This window comes from Phaethon aethereus (assembly GCF_964289735.1).
Source record: "Phaethon aethereus genome assembly, chromosome: 3".
NCBI classification, from domain to species: Eukaryota; Metazoa; Chordata; class Aves; order Phaethontiformes; family Phaethontidae; genus Phaethon; species Phaethon aethereus.
The window spans coordinates 28,564,691-28,583,516 of NC_138576.1; the positions used below are offsets into that span (position 1 = coordinate 28,564,691).

The following is an 18,826-nucleotide window of genomic DNA, read 5'->3' on the forward strand; positions in this document are numbered from 1 at the left end:
CTAAAGGACTCTTCCCATCCCTTCTATAGTTTGCACTACTTTTTTTTATTTATTTTATTATTGTTACTACAATGGTTTTACTATTCTGCCTATTTTCTTATGTCTAAATGTTGTGTAAGTCTGTGTGTCTTTGTAAGCACCCTTAACTGGAACTGCTGACATCTCTCAGTGTCTAGTGGAATTTTATTGTCTTTAATTGGGCTACAAAATGGAACCATGTCTCTGAAGTTTAACTCTTTCTCTCCGCATCCAAGAAGGGCTATTTTGGATTCCAGAAATTAAACATCAGGCAGGTCAGATCTTAGAAAATTCAAAATCACCTAAATGTTGTAAAAACAGATTCTACAACAACTCATAATGACATTATCCTGTGCCTTTACAAATTAAACGTGAAGCCACTGTGAAATAAAAGTGTAAAAAAAAAAAAAAAATCTTCTATCTTGTTTGAAAAGCCTGGAATAGGTAGGCTGTATATTTAAAGAGATTCACTACTAACTAATTTTGATAGAAGCTTAAACTAATATCAGAGTTTAAGACCCAGTCATAGTAGCAGCCCATCTCTCATAAAAATCACAGAACCACAGAATCATTAAGGTTGGAAAGGACCTTCAAGATCATCAAGTCCAACCATCAACCCAACGCCACCATGTCCCCTAAACCATGTCCTGAAGCGCCACATCCACATGTTTTTTGAACACTTCCAGAGATGGCGACTCCACCACCTCCCTTGGGCAGCCTGTTCCAATGCTTGACCACTCTCTCGGTGAAGAAATTTTTCCTAAAATCCCATCTAAACCTCTCCTGGCGCAACTTGAGGCCATTTCCTCTCGTCCTATCACTAGTTACTTGGGAGAAGAGACCAACACCCACGTCACCACAACCCCCTTTCAGGTAGTTGTAGAGAGCGATAAGGTCTCCCCTCAGCCTCCTCTTCTCCAGACTAAACAACCCCAGTTCCCTCAGCTGCTCCTCAGAAGACTTGTGCTCCAGCCCCCTCACCAGCTTCGTTGCCCTTCTCTGGACACACCCCAGCACCTCAACATCCTTCTTGTAGTGAGGGGCCCAAAACTGAACACAGGATTCAAGGTGCGGCCTCACCAGTGCCGAGTACAGGGGCACAATCCCTTCCCTACTCCTGCTGGCCACAGCAGTTCTGATACAGGCCAGGACGCTGTTGGCCTTCTTGGCCACCTGGGCACACTGCTGGCTCATGTTCAGCCGGCTGCCAACCAGCACCCCCAGGTCCCTTTCCGCCGGGCAGCTCTCCAGCCACTCCTCCCAAAGCCTGTAGCGTTGCATGGGATTCTTGTGGCTGAAGTGCAGGACCCTGCACTTGGCCTTATTAAAACTCATACAGTTGACCTCTGCCCATCCATCCAGCTTGTCCAGATCCCTCTGCAGAGCCCTCCTACCCTCCAGCAGATCAACACTCCCACCCAACTTGGTGTCATCTGCAAACTTACTGAGGGAGCACTCGATTCCCTCATCCAGGTCATCTATAAAGATATTGAACAAGACCGGCCCCAGAACCGAGCCCTGGGGACCACCGCTTGTGACCGGCCGCCAGCCGGATTTAACGCCGTTCACCACAACTCTCTGGGCTCGGCCATCCAGCCAGTTCCTCGCCCAGCAAAGAGTAAACCTGTCTAAGCCACAAGCCGCCAGTTTCTCCAGGAGAATGCTGTGGGAGACGCTGTCAAAGGCTTTACTAAAGTCCAGGTAGACAACGTCCACAGCCTTTCCCTCATCCACTAGGCGGGTCACCTGGTGATGCGTGAGTTCTTACAATATTTCAGTTCAAAATAATTTTGGAAAAGTTGAGGTGGGTTGTAGCGAGAAATTACCAAAGTAAGCCAGGGCCAGGAGGAAAACGGGCAATAACAACATTGCTTTCCCTGCACAACTGTACTAGAATATCTCAAAATCTAAATCGATGAAACACCACATACAGTGTATTAAGCTCTCCTGCAGTAAAGGATACTAATTGTATTGAATTCTGTGGCAGTCCAGTGACACAGACACATTTACAAGAGAGGAGATGGGACCCACGACATCTGTCAGTCCCTAGAGAGGATGGCGAGTGACAGAAACTTCTCTGCCTGAGATAGCAGGATTCATTAAATCATGTGCAGTATTCAAGAAAAGAAAACCAGTAATGGGCATAAAGATGGACCATTTGGATAAAATATTGTCCTGAAGAAATCTTTCAACCTGTACCTGGATGAAATTGCATTAAAACTGTTTTACAAGAATCACAGCGATAAAAGGAAGATCCATTTCATATTTATGTAAATAATGTCACACATTTTTTATATTAATATTACAGCATTTTAAAACAGACATGGTGTTTTAATACCATATTTTACATTTTCCCTTATTTTCTTTTTTTTTCTTCTTGAACGCTAGTGTTGTAAGCTTAAGAGGAGAGACCACTCATTCAAGGAAGATTTTGCTGCATGTGCTTATTGAGTGGTAAAGCAGCAGTACCACAATCTTTCTTAGCTTGACAATTTCTGTATTTTTATTATTTGGCCTTTAAGAAGAAAACTTGGTTGGGAGAACATCTTCTAAAGTCTACTAAAAAATTTTAAGTATAGTAGGGCCACATCTAACACTGAGGTTGGTGGTTGTTGTGCTAGTGATTATTCTCCCCAGCTGGACAGTGTTTCTTAGAGACAAACTTTGCTTTGGTTTGAGGTTCCAAGTTATGCTTCAGCTTTGGCAGCACAATTTTGAGCTTTTGTACAGAAATATTGTGTTAATCAATCTACATTGCAGAGGGAGAAATTTAAGATTTTTTCCTAATGATTTCAGTAGACCTAAGATTCCATTCAGACAGTTCTTTCCTCTGAATTCAGAAGACCAAAAAATTAAATAGAAGCGAACTGACAAAGCACATGTTGAAAGGCAGCTAAAAGACCAATTTCATTGCATAGGAGACAGCAGGTTGCTAATGCCAACATCAGTCAGCATACACTGATGTATACATACATTTGCCAGCTAGAGAATAGTGCCCAGTCTCCAGGGCCCTAAATTAAATCTGGAAACTTCATCAAAACATTGCAGTTTGAGTACCTTGAAAACTCCCTCATTAAAAACCATTGGATAGTCATATCATGCACACGCTCCTCTGTGTAATAGTATTACCAAATTCAATTTAAACAGTATGCTTTTCCACTTTCCATTTTGTAAGTTTTATTACAAATCTCTTCAGAACAATGATGAACAAATCCATTACTCTCATAATTTGTTCTATAACATTGTGGGCAATTTCATTTTTACACTACATTCTTGGTACTATTACTATTGCACTTAGAAGAAGAGTTTTGCATGGGCTTAAACATACACGTTTGTAGCCTCCTGCTTGGAGAGTGAAAATATGACCTCTATGCTCCTTACTTAGCCATTTTCCCATTTCATTACCACAAAGTTAGTTCAATGGTCTATAATCTAGTATTTGCAGTACCTATGGCACTGCAATATTTCAGTACCTAATGCATGTGAAGCATGACAGCATGCTGTTTCATCATGACAGAAGGTTAATGGATGGTAACATCATTCTGCTGACATTTACAAATGACCTTGAAAGAGAAGTATATGCTGTTTTGCTCAATGGTGCTAAGATGACAGATATACTTTTGTTACTGTAGCAGTCTGTGTTATAATTGTCAGGCAGCATATATTCCACAGAGGGGTTTGCATTTGTCTCCAAATGTTTACAGCAATTTTCTAAAGGCCCTTTACTTTCTCAGTAAGCCAAGATGACTCAAACAACAGCCCAACGCCAGTATGGGCAGTAAAGTGGCAACTCCATTCAATTGCTAGCTTCTCTATAGAAAAAAAAAAAAGTTTTTCCAATGTTTGCAAAAAAAAACCATTGGATGGCTGGATATATGCTGATATATTTCCTTTATTTTACCCTCTAACAGATCTATTAGAATGAAGAGGACCCTCTTCCTTTTCTTGCTTACTCTGTGCTGGTCTATCAGTGTACGCAAGGCCTCTTCGTCATCTGGAAGGACCCCGTGGAAACGAAGAGCCTGCTCTGCCTCTGCCAGCCACTCCAAAAGGACATGGACAACAGAGTGGAATTCTTCTGCCTGTTAAAATACAAGAAGTAGTCACGGTCACTCATGAGGGAATCTGACAGACACGCTGCAGCTTACACAAGGAGACTGAGCCCCCATTTGGAGTCATTAATCATGCAGCAGTACTGGCACATTAACTTTCCATTAAAAAGTCAATGATATACAGTACTACATTTTCATAACTGTAGAAATATCTCATGCTTCCCAAAAATTATAGGAAGCCTAAAAGCCTGTTCATGCTTTTAGACATCTGATTTATAGCGTATTTGCAGCTCAGTTGAGAATGTCATGCCTTTACACTGACAAATTACACGGGAGGTGCTTTCACAGACCAGCTGGAGAGATGAGAATTGTATTTTCTGCATAGCCTAAATCGCCAGTTAAGCAAAATTAACTGACAGCCTGTTGGTGACTGACCCTTTTATGTCTGGTGAAAACAAGAAAGTTCCACCTTTGGGCAGAGCCATATTCAAACACAATTAGTGTTTGACGTAGCTCAGGATTGTGCCTGCTGCAAGACTGGAGAGCTGGACAAACACAGCACCCTGGGAAACGCGGGGCAGGAATTTTCTACACAGCGGATGCATCACCATTGCAGGAGCCCCATCCTAGCACCAACCCAAGCTAGTATATATTCACAAGAGCTGTACATCCCTATTATCTCAGGTTTGGAAACAATACAGATAGAGCTATTTGTTTGGGATTAGTACTAGCCAATATTGACATACACAGACTGTTCCAGCTCCTAAGTGTAGTCAGCACAACTCCATTTTTTTCTGCAATGTAAACCACTGTGCACTGTAATTGTGCCAATGTACACAAGCTTTCAGTACACAAATTTACTTCTTTTCAATAAGGCACAAAGGGCATAAATATGACGGCAATCTCCAGCTTCCTGTGAAGGGGGCATAGTTCTTAATCACCCTTCACATTTGACTGTAACTTCCTTAGATGGTAATTTGAAACATTTGCTTTACATTTGTCGTATAGGCTAATAGTAACAGTAATAAATAGTGCTTCAGCATATATTATGTGCTGTGGTAAAGGGACAGAGGCAAGGTAAGCCACACATGAGCAAGAAAACGAGTATTTTCAAATCATAGAATCGTTAAGGTTGGAAAAGACCTTTAAGATCTTTTAAGTCCAACCATCAACCCAACACCACCATGCCCACTAAACCATGTCCAGCGATACAGACACATTTATAAGAGAGGAGATGGGATGCTTCTCATTAACTAATGCAGTGCATTAACCCACTACACCTCTCAGTCCTAGAGAGGATGGCAAGTGACAGAAACCTCTCTGTCTGAGATAGTAGAATTCATTAAATCATGTGCAATATTCAAGAAAAGAATCTACATGCCACATCTAAATGTTTTTTTAACACCTTTGGTGATGGTGACTCTACCACTTCCCTGGGCAGCCTGTTCCAATGTTTGACCACTCTTTCAGTAAAAGAAATTTTTTCTAATATCCAATCTAAACCTCCCCCACCACAACTTGAGGCCATTTCCTCTAGTCCTAATGAAGCTAAATTAAGTTGAATGAAATTAAGTGAAAATTAAATTAAAGTTTTGGCAACTAGCAAGGTATTTTCACTGCTTCTCATAAAGTACATATAGCATCAGTAATACTTCTCTACCTGCCGAAGAGCCTGTTCCAGTCGTGTTTGCTTGGATACCGACAGGGCACAAACTGTCTCCCAGCGAGTACTTAGCTCCTGCATTTGGACTTTGACCCAGGAAGAGTCATCACGACTGCCTTCTATCAGCTCTCTTGCAGAGCGCTTCAGAGCCTGGACACTGCTCGTTCTTTTTCCCAGCTCCTTCTGGAAAACCTAGGCACCACCAAATATATTTGAAATGTTTAACTCATTAAGGCATAATTATGTAACAAAAAACTACTAGTTATAAGAAGAAATGGAAATACAGATTTAGTTCAGTCAAGAGTAACTCCACCTAAGTGATGGAAAACACACAAGTTCTGCTTACTAGATTCCATATGAAGATATTTACACTCTACCCTATCCTAATAAAACAAAACAAAACTGGAATAAGGTATGAAAATATCAGGCAGATCCTGAGAACCTTTCCTGATGCAATGCATGGGGAATCTAGCCTCCTTACCATGCTGGCTTTACACTCTTTATCAAAACAATTGATCTGACACACTGATTAATGCACGAGATTGCTGTGGCAAGTAAAGGATCAGATAAAACGCTAATAATCTAGGAGAATGTTTGAAATCATAAAAACAGAAATAAAACTCCATCTGGGGGTCTGACTATAAGGCTGTAGATCTTGCCATATATTCATATATTTATGTGACAGCATGTTCACGTTTGCAGATGGAACAAGCTCCAGTTACATAAAGGAAGCTCTTAAAAAAAGATATGACAATTACAGTATATGGTGCCACTGACTATGACTTACTTGGGATTTCAGAAGCAATCCCAGCATATATTTCAGGCCAATTTTTATAGATAACCCATGTTTCCAAATACTTTTTTTCATGAGGGACAAAATCTCCTCCTCACTGAACAGTCTTTGGATACTGGAAGTCACTGGTGGATAAACTGGGGGACCTTCCCCTCGTAAACCTCCCAGGCTCCAGAGCTCTGAACTGTGTGTAGGTGCAATTTGCTAGTAACTTCAACAGCCACTTCTCCCGACATACTGAACTACAAAACTGGTATTCAGAGGCACGGTCCTACATCTCCTACTTGCTCCCATCTCCAAAAACACTTCAGTAACAAAATACTGCAGCTTACCAGTGTAGGCTTCCTGGGCCATATCCTAGTTGTATACCCCCATACATAACTTAAGCATTGCAACTACTTTTCGCCATTAACATACAGCAGCTCAACAGGTTTGAAAGGCTGCTGTAGTCATGACGAGTGCATTGGACATTTGGTTAGCAGATGTACGAAATAAAAAGCCCTGCCTCCACCAAAAATTTCCAGTAAAATAATTCTTACCACCTCTTGTCCATATACACGTATTCATAAATCACACTTGTGATTTTTGACATGATACTCACAAATACACAGAATAGCAGCATTAAACGTAATATCGCAACACTAACTGGTGTCAATGAGTCATTAATAGTTGTTTTCTTCCATGTATGTTATATAGCATTTTCCATTGTTGATGACAAGTTTGTGTTATAAAACTATTCCATGTTTCTAAAAATTACAGAATAGCCAGATAAAGATAGCACTGAAATGCTACACTTATGAGCAGTCTAATCATTAAAAAAAAAAGAGTACTTTTGGAATTACCTTGTGATTGTCGATCAGATTCATCACTAAATCAATGTCTCCATGTACTGGCTGATCTTCCGCTAGCTGAGGTTCAATTTTGTATAACCAGTCAATGAGAGCTTGCAGAGCATCAGTAAATTGCCCTGAAAATAACAGGGCTTCCTCCAGTTTATTTTGTCTGGGGGGGGTGGGTGGAAAAAGAACATATACGCACATAAAAATAATTGTTCATACATTTTAATGATAACAGCATAAAATGATAACAACTAAGAGCTTTAAATCAGTGTTTCCCTTTTTAAATAGTGTGACATCCCCACCCCCACTCTGTCCTCTTCCATACCATCAGGGAAGTATACATTTCTATTATTTCACTGTGTTGGCATTCTTCATTATCAAACAAGCTAGCCACTCTGGTTTTACTTTTACACAACAGAAACCAAAACAGAAGCCAAAAGGATTCCCCTAGATCTTTTTCTTATCTGCTGAATAATTAGGTTGGCTTTCATTTACCTTTCCACTGATTTTCCACAAATTGTATCCCACTTATCCCTTAGTTCACTCAGCATATCATCAAGTTTCAAATTGTCATCAGCCAAGGTAGTTTTCTCTTTCAAGGACCGTCCAGTCCTATTTGTGGTATCATACACAGAATGTTTGGCACCAAGAGATTTCTGGAATTCCTGTATATAGAGAAGAAAAAGAAAACACTCATATAGCATTAACTGCTTACAAGCCACAGTTAATTTATCTTTGACATATTGTTTGCAATGGAAAATGTAAATGCTGCTGCAAGAAAATTTTAAGCTTGCTGCAAAATATCTAGGCTGCTAGTGCCACGGTGCACCAGAAATTATATGGGCCTTGACACTAGCAGAGTCCTTGACTTTTGTCCCTCTGGTTATGTAGCTCTATGCCTACTGGAACGACTCCTGGCAAATCCCTCCTTCAGTGACAGCAATGACTCCTGTCCTACCATAATATTCCTAAATTTCTGCAAGGGGCTGCCTGGTGGTCAGAAGAATGTCAAAGAACTGCTACTTTGGGAGCCATGAACTGAGCAGTCTTCACACTATATTCTTACATTCCAAGATTTACAGCCAGTGTAGAGCACCCCAAGGGCTGCAGAGGTCATTCTGTTTTAGCTCAGCATGGTCAGGCTGGGAAACCTCCAACCACAAACATTTAACCCTCCTAAGGTTGAAGCATACTATAAATGGGAAGAATTGTATGCCAAAAGCATACAGATCCAGGCACAAGAAGGAGCCAGGTGACGTCCTGATAGCGCACTTTGGGCTGGAAGTCATGACGGCAAGCAGGTTTCTGTGATCCAGGGACGTTGGAAGATGACAGTGACACAGCAGTTGCATCTGCCTGCCAGCTCTGACAGCTCCTCCTGCACAGAGCCTCTGGAAGCTTTTCAAAGGCACAGAGGAGCACAGAGAATCATCTGATAGCACAGAGGAGTTAACCGGCTGACAGAGTAAATAATTAAATAAAGGAACACTGCCAAAAGACAAAACCAGCCCTACACAGCAACTTTTAAATGGAAGCAGTGCTTAAAGTGTTTTATTTCACACCTTCATGAACCGCTAGCAGGAAATCAGTTAAAAAAAGATAAAAATCACAAGTTTGCTTTAGGAAACTCCTGTATACAGAATCAAATAAATATTCTTCTTTTTTTGTCACCAAAAAGTACTAGGCCAAGAGAGTTTTTGCTCAGCATTTGCCGAAATTAATTTTCATCTGGTTCTCAGAGCAACATTCAGTATCATCACACCCAGCACAGAAATGATTACCACTTACAACTCATAGTAACTCCTCAGGGTGTGTAAAGATTACCAGGACTCCTCATGGCCACTGCCGGCACGTGCACGCCTGCTCACCTCCGACTGGCAAGCTGTTCCCAGCCGGCCTGCACCAACCTGTGCCACGGCAGCTCGCAACTCCTCCACTGACTTTCCCATGTGTCCACATAGTCATCTGCTCTTTTCAGATGTCAGTGTGTGTCAGGGAAAGCTCCAGTGGAATGGAGGTGTCTTAAGTTGGAGGTAGGCCTTGGGTTATGCCAGGGAGACAGTAAGACAACTTTACCTAGGGTGATCCAAGGTTTCTTTTTTAAAACTTGCTTGGTATTTTGCACTATACTGTCCGTACTTTAGGGTTATTTCAGGATCCAGAGGGGACTGAGGATCAAAATCCATCAGAAAAAGAAAAAAAACCAACAAACCACACAGCAAAAAAAGACAGCATCTGTTTTGTAATTCACTATTTCCTTACTGTCCTTTCATTTTCCTCATATAAAACAACAAGGAAACACACTTTAAGAAAGACTACAAACATCATTGTCAAGCTAAATACTATAAAAATAATTTAAAAAATGAAAATAACCAGTTTTTTATAAAAGTTCCTTAAATACAAACAGTATGCCTGTCCTCCTTTTATTTGATGAGGTTTATTAACTACTTAACACTACATGCACAGTGCTACTTGATTTGCATGAGGAAACACAATGAAATTGCTGCCAGAGAAGGATCATACAGGAAAAACAGATTTAAAATGAACAAAGGGTTGTAGTCAATTCATTCTTTGAGAGACTACACACACTACAGCGTATCTACTTTCATTTGATTTCACAGAGGTGTAACTGAGAGTAGATTTTGGTTCAAGCTGGCAGGAGCAGACAGGTAAGATGACCGAAAGTAATTAACATACAGATAATGTATGTAGTGTACTGTAAGGAACACTCAGCATTAGCACAGGAATGGATTGAGTGACCTAGTAAGGGTTTTTCCATTCCTGACTTCTAAAAATGAGAAAAAAATGCTGATAAACAGACGATGAATAACCCCCAAAAGTCCCTGGCAACACACTAGATAAGAGTGAGAGAGAAAACATATTATCTTGGCTTTTCTCTTTCAGGGACTTTTTTTTTTGGCAGTAACAACTGGCAAAGAGCAAGTCCAAATTATTGCTTACAGCACACACAGAGCACACATTCAGTTCAGATAGCAAAATTGTTAACTAAACGGAGCAAGGAAACCTTCAAGGCTGGACAGAAAAGACAAAGACGAACACAGGGGGTATATGTGGGAGTGGAAGGAAAAGACTCAAAATACAAGGAAGGACATTGCAGTGTTGGGAGGTTTGACAGCTCATTAAAAAACAATTGAGTTGATTTCTTGGGGGGGGTTGTTTGAAGTTTAAAGTTACAAAGTTCACAGAACTGCCTCTCTCACACACATTCATCTTTTTCCTCCAAATTGCCAGTTTCAATCCTAATGCCCCTGTGCCACATTCCATCCCATTCCTTAATGAGAAATGAGATTCAAGCAACTCGAGTAGCTATTCTCTGCAAGCATTTTATACAAAGAGAAGCTGGAGAAAAGATGATGAGAGAGAAGTGATGTGTCTGCCAATCCATGTGAGGAAGCTTGGGCTCATAAAACATACTACTGTATCCCATACTACTAAGTGGGATTATCAAAGCTTAACATTTCGGAAGAGGGAAGGAGTGCAAGAGTAGAGAGTCAAACGTCAGGTCCTAAAAGGACCTCAAAGCAAAGTCACAACGTGTTGACCATACTTGCGAGGAGTTTGAACTTTATATAAGGAAAAGGAAGGAGTGGAAGGATTAAAAGATTTATAAAGTCAGAGATGACAAGAAAGACTATCTTAACAGAAAGATTTCCCCCTCCCCGCCCCTTGCCCCAAATTCCCATTGCTAACTTCAAATTCTGGCAACAGCAGCAATCCCAGAACAAAGTGAAATTGCAGAGTTAGCGTAACAGAATGTTAATGCAGGTTTATCTAACAGTTTTAACAGCAAACATAGGTAAAACTGTTCTCACTTGACGAACAGCCAACTTTCCCATATTAAAGGAGAGTATTTTCCTGGTTGATAAACAATACTTAAATCACCATGTAAACTAAGAGATGATAAAAATGTAAAGCAGACGTATGCAGTAACCAAGCATTAGTATACATGGCAAAACCTGTTGGAGGTAAAGCAATCATCAGAAGCTACACCAAGAAGGGAAAAATTAGATATGCAAACCCTTGGGGTTATGCAGAATGAAAAAATAGGAGTAAATGAAGAACAATAAAGCTGACATGAAAAGTAGAAGTAAATGTATGCCAAATGTAGAAAAAAAGAACTTTCAATATTCTGTCTCTGATGAAACTGCTTCAAGATAAATCTTGATACACAGTTTGTCTCTGAAGAGTCTGCCACTCAGTCACCTGATCCACTGTAATATATTATTCTAGGCTCTTTACAAAAGTAAAAGTGAAGTAGACTTTTTCCATCCTTCCTTTTGCTCTGTGTCTGATGGAACTACAGAGCTTTTACATTATCATTACTTGTTTGAAAAGCCAAGTCAATCGGGGAGATTTTTACATTTTCACCTACAGCAGCTGGGTTTGTGGAAAGCTGGTCCTGGAATTTTGAATTCCATGAAGAGAAACAACCTTTGCTACTAATGGTATCATTGTACTTTCTAGAGGATTTCATTAATATTTCCACTTAACATAAAAAGTAACTGCCAATTAAAATACAAGATTATTTTTCAGTTTTGAGGTGGTCCTGTAGTATTTAAAGGAAAATCCCAGCCCAAATAACTGGATGGTAAATTTGTGGTTTAAGGACTGAAAAAAGCCTGTAATAAAATCTCTTCAGAGATTCCTATTCTGCGATAGCATTACTTTGTTTTTTAAAGTTTCCATGGTGCCATATTATTATGTCTCTCTTCTTCATAGTTAACCATTCTATGAGCCTATGATTCCCCCCTGGATCAGGTACTGTGAATTTTTTTTCACTCCCTGCCTGTAACACACCACCATTTAATTTGATGATAATAACCACTCCATTGTAGCAAGGCCACAAATCTACTTCCTTTGCTGACTGAACAGTACAAGGCTGATAGACTTACCTACATCTTACTAGGCACTTTGCATTTCACCACCCATGACTCACCTTATGCTGTGCGAGCTGCATCTTTATTTTGTCAGGGTCATTTGCAATTTCAAGATCTGAGTCCAAAGATTTCTCTGACTCTTCCAGCCATTCCATAAGTTTGTGCCAGGCTTCATGGAACTGCAGCAAAGCAAGATTTGTATGCATTTTAAAATTCACTGGTTCATAAAATAGTCCTAAAACCTTAAACCCCAGCCAATTCTCTACAGGCCAAACAAGGACTCTGAAGACTTCAGAAAGATTTGGTCTGCTTTTTCTCTCTGGTGTCTCAAACAGGACCAGCACAACCATGTGCCCACTAGACTTAGCCTCCCTTCTCCTGGGTGAATTAGCAACCTCTTATGTACGTGATCTGCACACATACTATACATCTTTCAAAGACATATTGGTAACTTCTGTTGATGTGTTGGTCATTTTGACTCCTACATTTTTGGTAATGAATAGTAAATACAGCAAGAATGGGGCTCAGCTATTGCCTATAGGGGACAACAGCAGTAAATCATGGGGGAAAACTCCTGTCTGGATGACTGCCCAAGATTTTCCCTGGAACGCTCACAAATCCTCTCATTGTATCAAATGCTATCTTGGCGGGCAAGGAACAGATTCTTGAACTTCCTTCCTGTCTCAACAAAGCGAGTGCTTCAGGAAAGGAAGCAGGGAAGGACTTGAGATTCAAACAGCTTTCACAAAGTGGCACCTCTTTTGAGATTCAATTTTTCTAAGCTGGTCATTTCTCTCTTCATGTCTCTTGAAAATTCATCTTGCCTGAGCTGCCTACACATGAAAACACAAGAAACTAGTTCAGAAAGCTCTCAAGGCTCCTGGACCGTGTTGTTCAGGGTTGTGGATCAGGCCTTGGCACCAGCACCCTTCAGTACCTCCTACCCCGCTCTGCATAGATAGTTGTCCTAAACTAATAACTTATTATATTCAGCTGTCTAAATGGATATAGAGGTGAAATCCATCTCACTGCAGAAATGCTGTGTGCATGAATGCACGTGAGAAACTGCTGGAAAATCAATAACCTTTGATTGGCTTTTGGGCTAACACTACTCAGTAAGCTGAGTGGCAGTAGCAGTGAACATGGGAATGTGGTTTGGCTGTGAACATGACCAAATCTTGAATGGTCATGTTCACTTGAATAAAAAGAAGCTAGAACTTCCTATTGATGTTTAAACAGATTACATTCCTCTCACACATTTTGCATCTTATCGTTTATGCTCCTCAGTGAGGGGAATGTGTATCTAAGGAAAAAAGCATGAATGATCCCTGGTGAGAAAAACTGTGTAAAAAAACTCTCCAGGTTTTTAAGGAAATAAATGGAGACATCTTACCACACAGAAAATCTAGTAACTAACGTAAGAGATTGAGGAAGTGATGAGTATTAATCAGGGCACAATGTAAACCCAAGAAGAAAACACTAAGGAATACTCCCACAGATTAGTGAAAGGGGTTTGTCACATTCTTTAAAATACAAGGGGTTGATTGTGAAACTTCTTCTTGAGGACAGTTGGCACTAATATACATCTGGAAGCCATACTGTAACTTTCTTCTTTCAGACTATTCTGTATTGCACACAGAAGTCACTGCTCGGGTTGAAAATGATGCTTTCACCTCCCAAATGAAGTGCTCTATGATTGAATCACAGAAATTGCTCCACTAACTCAACAGTGTCTGTTACACTAAACCCAGACTTACTTGAAAGTGCTTTAAAGCACCATATTCTTCAAGAGTCTGGATGTAATTACAGCTAAGATCAAAGAGTTGTACAACAGCTGCTGTCCGATTACCTGTTTGGCTCTTTTCCTTGCATCATCCAAAGCTCTTCCCCTTTCAACTAAACGTTGAACTACTTTTTCCCATCGACTCTGTACACTAATCAGCAGATTCTTAATAAGGACAACATCCTGTTTCTGGCTGAAATATTTCAAATGGGTTCCAGTTTTGTCCAGCTCTATGATCTGATCTCGATGAGAATTCACTTCTGTGGCAAAAACCTTGGAAAAAAGGGAGAAAATTGCTCTGAATACTACATTGGCTCAAGCATTGGGTAAACACTGAAAAAAAACAGTCTGATAAAGAATGATGTAACGAGAAAGATTATGAAATGTGATTTTAAAACAAATTAAATGTTTCTGTGAATGCCAGCGTTACAGAGTTCATTTGGACAATGTTAAAGTATTTCCAGAGTGGGAGAAAAACATTACACATCTGTTTCTTTACATACCTTGTGTTCATCAATTTGAAACAAGACAGTGTCCAAGATAAGACTTGGCCGAGAAGCTGCAGTTAGAGTTTGCTCAGCCTGAGTAAGCCAATTGATGAAATCTTGAAGTGAGTTGTGGAACTCCATTGCTAAATTGAGGGCTTCTTCCAGTTTGGTCTGTAAAGACAGGTCATACTTTAATAGCAGTTGATATTGTGCAGGGGCTTCAGCCAAGTAAACCATTTTAGTTTAGCATTTTAAAACATTTTTCCAACTCAAAGTTTCTGAGTTTTAAAATAACAGCCTACAACTGAGCATATTAAAGGAGATGGATAGAAGACTAACAGTAAAGACAATCAAGATAAAATTTTCCACATTATAACATTATATCATCTACTACTTAATCCTAATGGGACATACGGATTTATCAATTTCAATACAAACCCAGGAGAATATCAGAAATCTAAGGTGGCAGTGCACTTGGAAGAGCCTCAAAGAGGTCATCTAATTTATTCCTCTACACTAAACAAAGAGCAAGTTTGCCTAGACCACTTCTTTTTAATAAAGCCCAATTGTCATTTTGGTTGCCTGAACTGAGACTAATTTTGGATACTGAATTTTTGTTGAGCATGAGACAGCAGATTTTCAAACAATTGCACTGCTGGCCTAGCTGAGAACTCCAACCTTACACTTCCTGCAAGAAAGTGTTCATATTGAGTGTTAATTAGTCTGACATTCTTACATTATACAGTTACCTTAAGAGACACCAGAATTCTTACTTTAAAATATAACTAAGCTGTTAGTTACATATTTGTGCTTTATACATATCAGGACTGTACAGAGAGTTCCTCTGTTTGTAATTACTGATATTCTTCATTGTTTGATTGAGGTAGAACAAACGGACTATACTTCGTGAAGGAATGAAAGCAAAATGAAATAAATAATAAAGAAAACGTATGTTGCATATCAGTGAAATCACGCTATTGATCTATGTTGGAACAGAAGGTAGTCACTTGAAGTAAGTGGCAGAAGGCCAAGGTTTTGGGAATTTTAAGAAAAAAAAAGGATAAAAGCTAGGAAAATTAATGCTGCAATTCTGTACTGAGGAGATAAACTTGAATGATTGAGTAATTTTATTTATTCTCTCATGTCTACAATTACTGTAATAAAAAACAGAAAAGACCTGTCCTACCAAATAAGCATTATCAGTATCAGTTAATGAATTTCTATGGAACAGACTTGTGCCATTCTCACCCGTCCTCTCCCTCAGTTAAGCATAATCAACTTCTTGAATCCCATTTTTTCCCAGTAATATCTGAACATACCAATGAATTCTGCATAACTGTCTCTACAATTAATTTTAAATATAAAAGATGAAGTATGCATGCATAAAAGCACTGAACATTAACATCCTTAAATATACGATTCACACTTCTATTTTTATGTAAAAACACATACTTTTCTTTCACTGAGTTTTGTTTGTACTGATTCCCATTTTTCTTTTAAGTTATTTATGTCCTGCTCAACGTTTGTTTCAGCAGACTCTGGGCATCTTGCAAGCATCTGCTGGCCTTTCTGCATTATACACTTATATGCCTCTTCTTTGGCTTCAAAGGCAGCACAAAGTTCCTAAATAAAGCAAGCACCAAAAAATAAGTCAGGTAGAAATTCAATACTCTTTACAAATGCTAGTATAATATTTATTCCTCCCCCAACATTTAGCGGGTATGATTAAGACTAATAAAGGAAACATACGTAATTCATAAAAAGCCAAATGAGCAAAGAAAGGGCACACTTCAGGAAATGAGAACTTGTATTGTCTGTCAGATGCTTTCTCTGAGATCCAAACCTTGGCAAAGAAAGTACCATGCAGTTATTGCACAAGATTTGCTACAACTTGGTTGGTTTAAAGTCCATCTGTAGCTGAAACACAAAAAGCATCGGCATTATACTGTGCGCTGAAAGCCCAGACCTATTCAACACAACTTCAAAAGTGGGTGGGACTACTTGGGAGGGCTGCTTTATTGTACATGGTCTCTTTTGTTTTGCCTGTATCTTCCTTCACTTGCTAGGCAAGAGCACTGAAGACATTTTACACATACAAAGAAAGCTGGAAGAATAACGGTAGCAACTGTTTCACCTGCCTAGTATTCTACTAAGTGTTCTTTTTTAACCATGTTAAAGATGGGGTGGCAAGAGACTGGGAGCTCGCATGCATCCCTCTGACTCAAAAAGGCATGTTCAATATTTGTAACAGACCATACAAAATATACTAACGAAGCTGCTGCAGACTCCGAAATGAGGAACATCTTCCAGAACACGAGCAATAAGTGGCTTGCAAATAGGAAGCAAAGAACTTTTTCCTCCAATTCCCAAAACAAGAGCCCTAACCCAACATTTTCTTCGGGTTGAGAGATGCAGTACACAGGGTTGCTCCTGATCACAGAGGCAGGCAAAGCAGGAAGCAGGTTCAACCATAAGCTAAGATTTTAACAGGACAGAAAGCTTCCTTGCTTTCTTTCTGAGGACCATGAAAAGTGGTGTCACCTAGCCTGCTTCCTCCTACGCTCCCAACCTCCCTACAATATTTCTGGCTTCCGTAACTCCCCAGAGGATCTTTTACTACAGCACAAGAACCCCTCAGCAGTAAACACAGGGAGCTCAGCACAGGCGAGACAGGGCAAGGCAGGAGTGGCCCCAAACACTGGGGCTGGGCTCAGTCTGAGACAGGGGCTCAACACAGTGGTTAATTCTGCAGTACAGTCACACTCTTAAGGGGGCAGGAACAATTAAAGTTCTTTTAAAGGAGGAACTGAGAAAAACAATTGTTTTAAGAAAAGGAGAGGGATGTTCTGAGCAGCACTGGGACAGCCAAAGAGGCCTCTTTTTAAGACCCTTTCCTACTGGTGTCCTGTAATGTCTCTTCGTATCTTTTGTTTTCCTGGAGTTGCCTTAGCTGGAAATGCTACCCAATCTCAACTCCATTTGTGAACTAATAATGGTTGAGGGCTCTTTTATTCATATCTGTAGAAGCAGACCTTATATTCAAGAAAATGGTTCATAACATTTATTTCCAATGAGAAACAATTCAAAATATAGTGCAAAACTTTCTTCTTCAGTTTCACATCACACCTTAACATGGCTTGTATCACTTAGGGGCAAGTTTGAATTTGGAACTTATAATACAATAGTACTCAACATGACAAGTGGCCTCAACATTTCAGGTGCCAAAAAAAAAAGGGAGAATTTACACATATCTGCACAGATGCACTGAGGTTTAACTAAACTGAAATCAAGTCCTATTTTTTAAGGGTTATATACATTAAAGGATTATAAGTCAATGCCTGCAGTTATATGATGGCCCACAGCATAGTAACAATCTGTTAAAATGTACATGTACAGTTAGGAAATGATCGTCCATACAGAGTACATATTATTGGGGACACATTCACATTTGTTCCAACTACAATACTACATTCAGTTTAAAGAGTCTTTAACTAATCAATCCGTAAGTACAATAGGTATAGAAAATTTGCGTAGTAAAAGAATGTATCAAAGAAAACCCTGGAATTTTCCAGGGAAAATTTTTTGGTCTTGATCTGACTTTAAGTCCAGGATGAACAATGGAGAGAGCTTCACAGACCCTCATGGAATCATGATTATGCCTCACCCTTACAGGAGGAGTAAAAAAAGGCTTCCCCTCTGCCCCCTTAGAGAAGGGGGGAAAACAGATTTTGACCCAAAAACCTTTGACCTAGTTTCCTGTCAACAGATTTTAAAACTGTAAATTATTTTCCTTCTCAGAAATAGTTACTGGTAAATTTGGGAGGAAAAAAAAAATGCCCCACATCAGTGTGTAATTATCTTTAGCATCATTACAAATTAAAATCTTATTTTTAAACTATGACAATGCAGCATTCTAATGGAAACTGTCAGGCATACATGAGTTAAGGGACAGTTCAGTAAATATCACTGTCACATCTGAGCCAGGAGGTCAGGAGTTTAGATCACCAGGTTTGGGCTTATATCCTGGCCTAACTGCATAGCATTATTTTACATAAATGGAGCACTATGAACCACCTTCCTTTGAGGTAAGGGATCAAGTTTAAGTATCTTTTTTTAAGCTATATGGTTCTACAGGGGCAGAGAAATCTGGAGAATGTTTCTTAAAGAGAAAGGAAAGGAAGGAAGGGAATAATTTAGGCATACTGATCAGCTTGCCATTTCTAATTTAAGCAGAGCCTCTACATGAGCCAGTAGCCCTTATTGTATCTGTGCTAATGATGACTTTAATGTCA

At 39.7% G+C, this 18,826-nt stretch overlaps 1 protein-coding gene across 1 annotated transcript in view; it reads right to left on the reverse strand.

Moving 5' to 3' along the window:
• The window catches only part of DST (dystonin), a gene marked incomplete at its 3' end in the record, with an annotated part of 320,121 nt that overhangs the window by 18,588 nt on the left and 282,707 nt on the right, over positions 1 to 18,826 (reverse strand). The window contains exons 76-83 of the mRNA XM_081998014.1: positions 15,987 to 16,157; positions 14,550 to 14,705; positions 14,113 to 14,319; positions 12,323 to 12,442; positions 7,861 to 8,030; positions 7,369 to 7,528; positions 5,731 to 5,925; positions 3,972 to 4,100 (exon numbers count right to left, since the gene is read on the reverse strand). Coding sequence (XP_081854140.1) covers positions 3,972 to 4,100; positions 5,731 to 5,925; positions 7,369 to 7,528; positions 7,861 to 8,030; positions 12,323 to 12,442; positions 14,113 to 14,319; positions 14,550 to 14,705; positions 15,987 to 16,157 — 1,308 coding nt within the window. The remainder of the gene's footprint in view (positions 1 to 3,971; positions 4,101 to 5,730; positions 5,926 to 7,368; positions 7,529 to 7,860; positions 8,031 to 12,322; positions 12,443 to 14,112; positions 14,320 to 14,549; positions 14,706 to 15,986; positions 16,158 to 18,826) is intronic.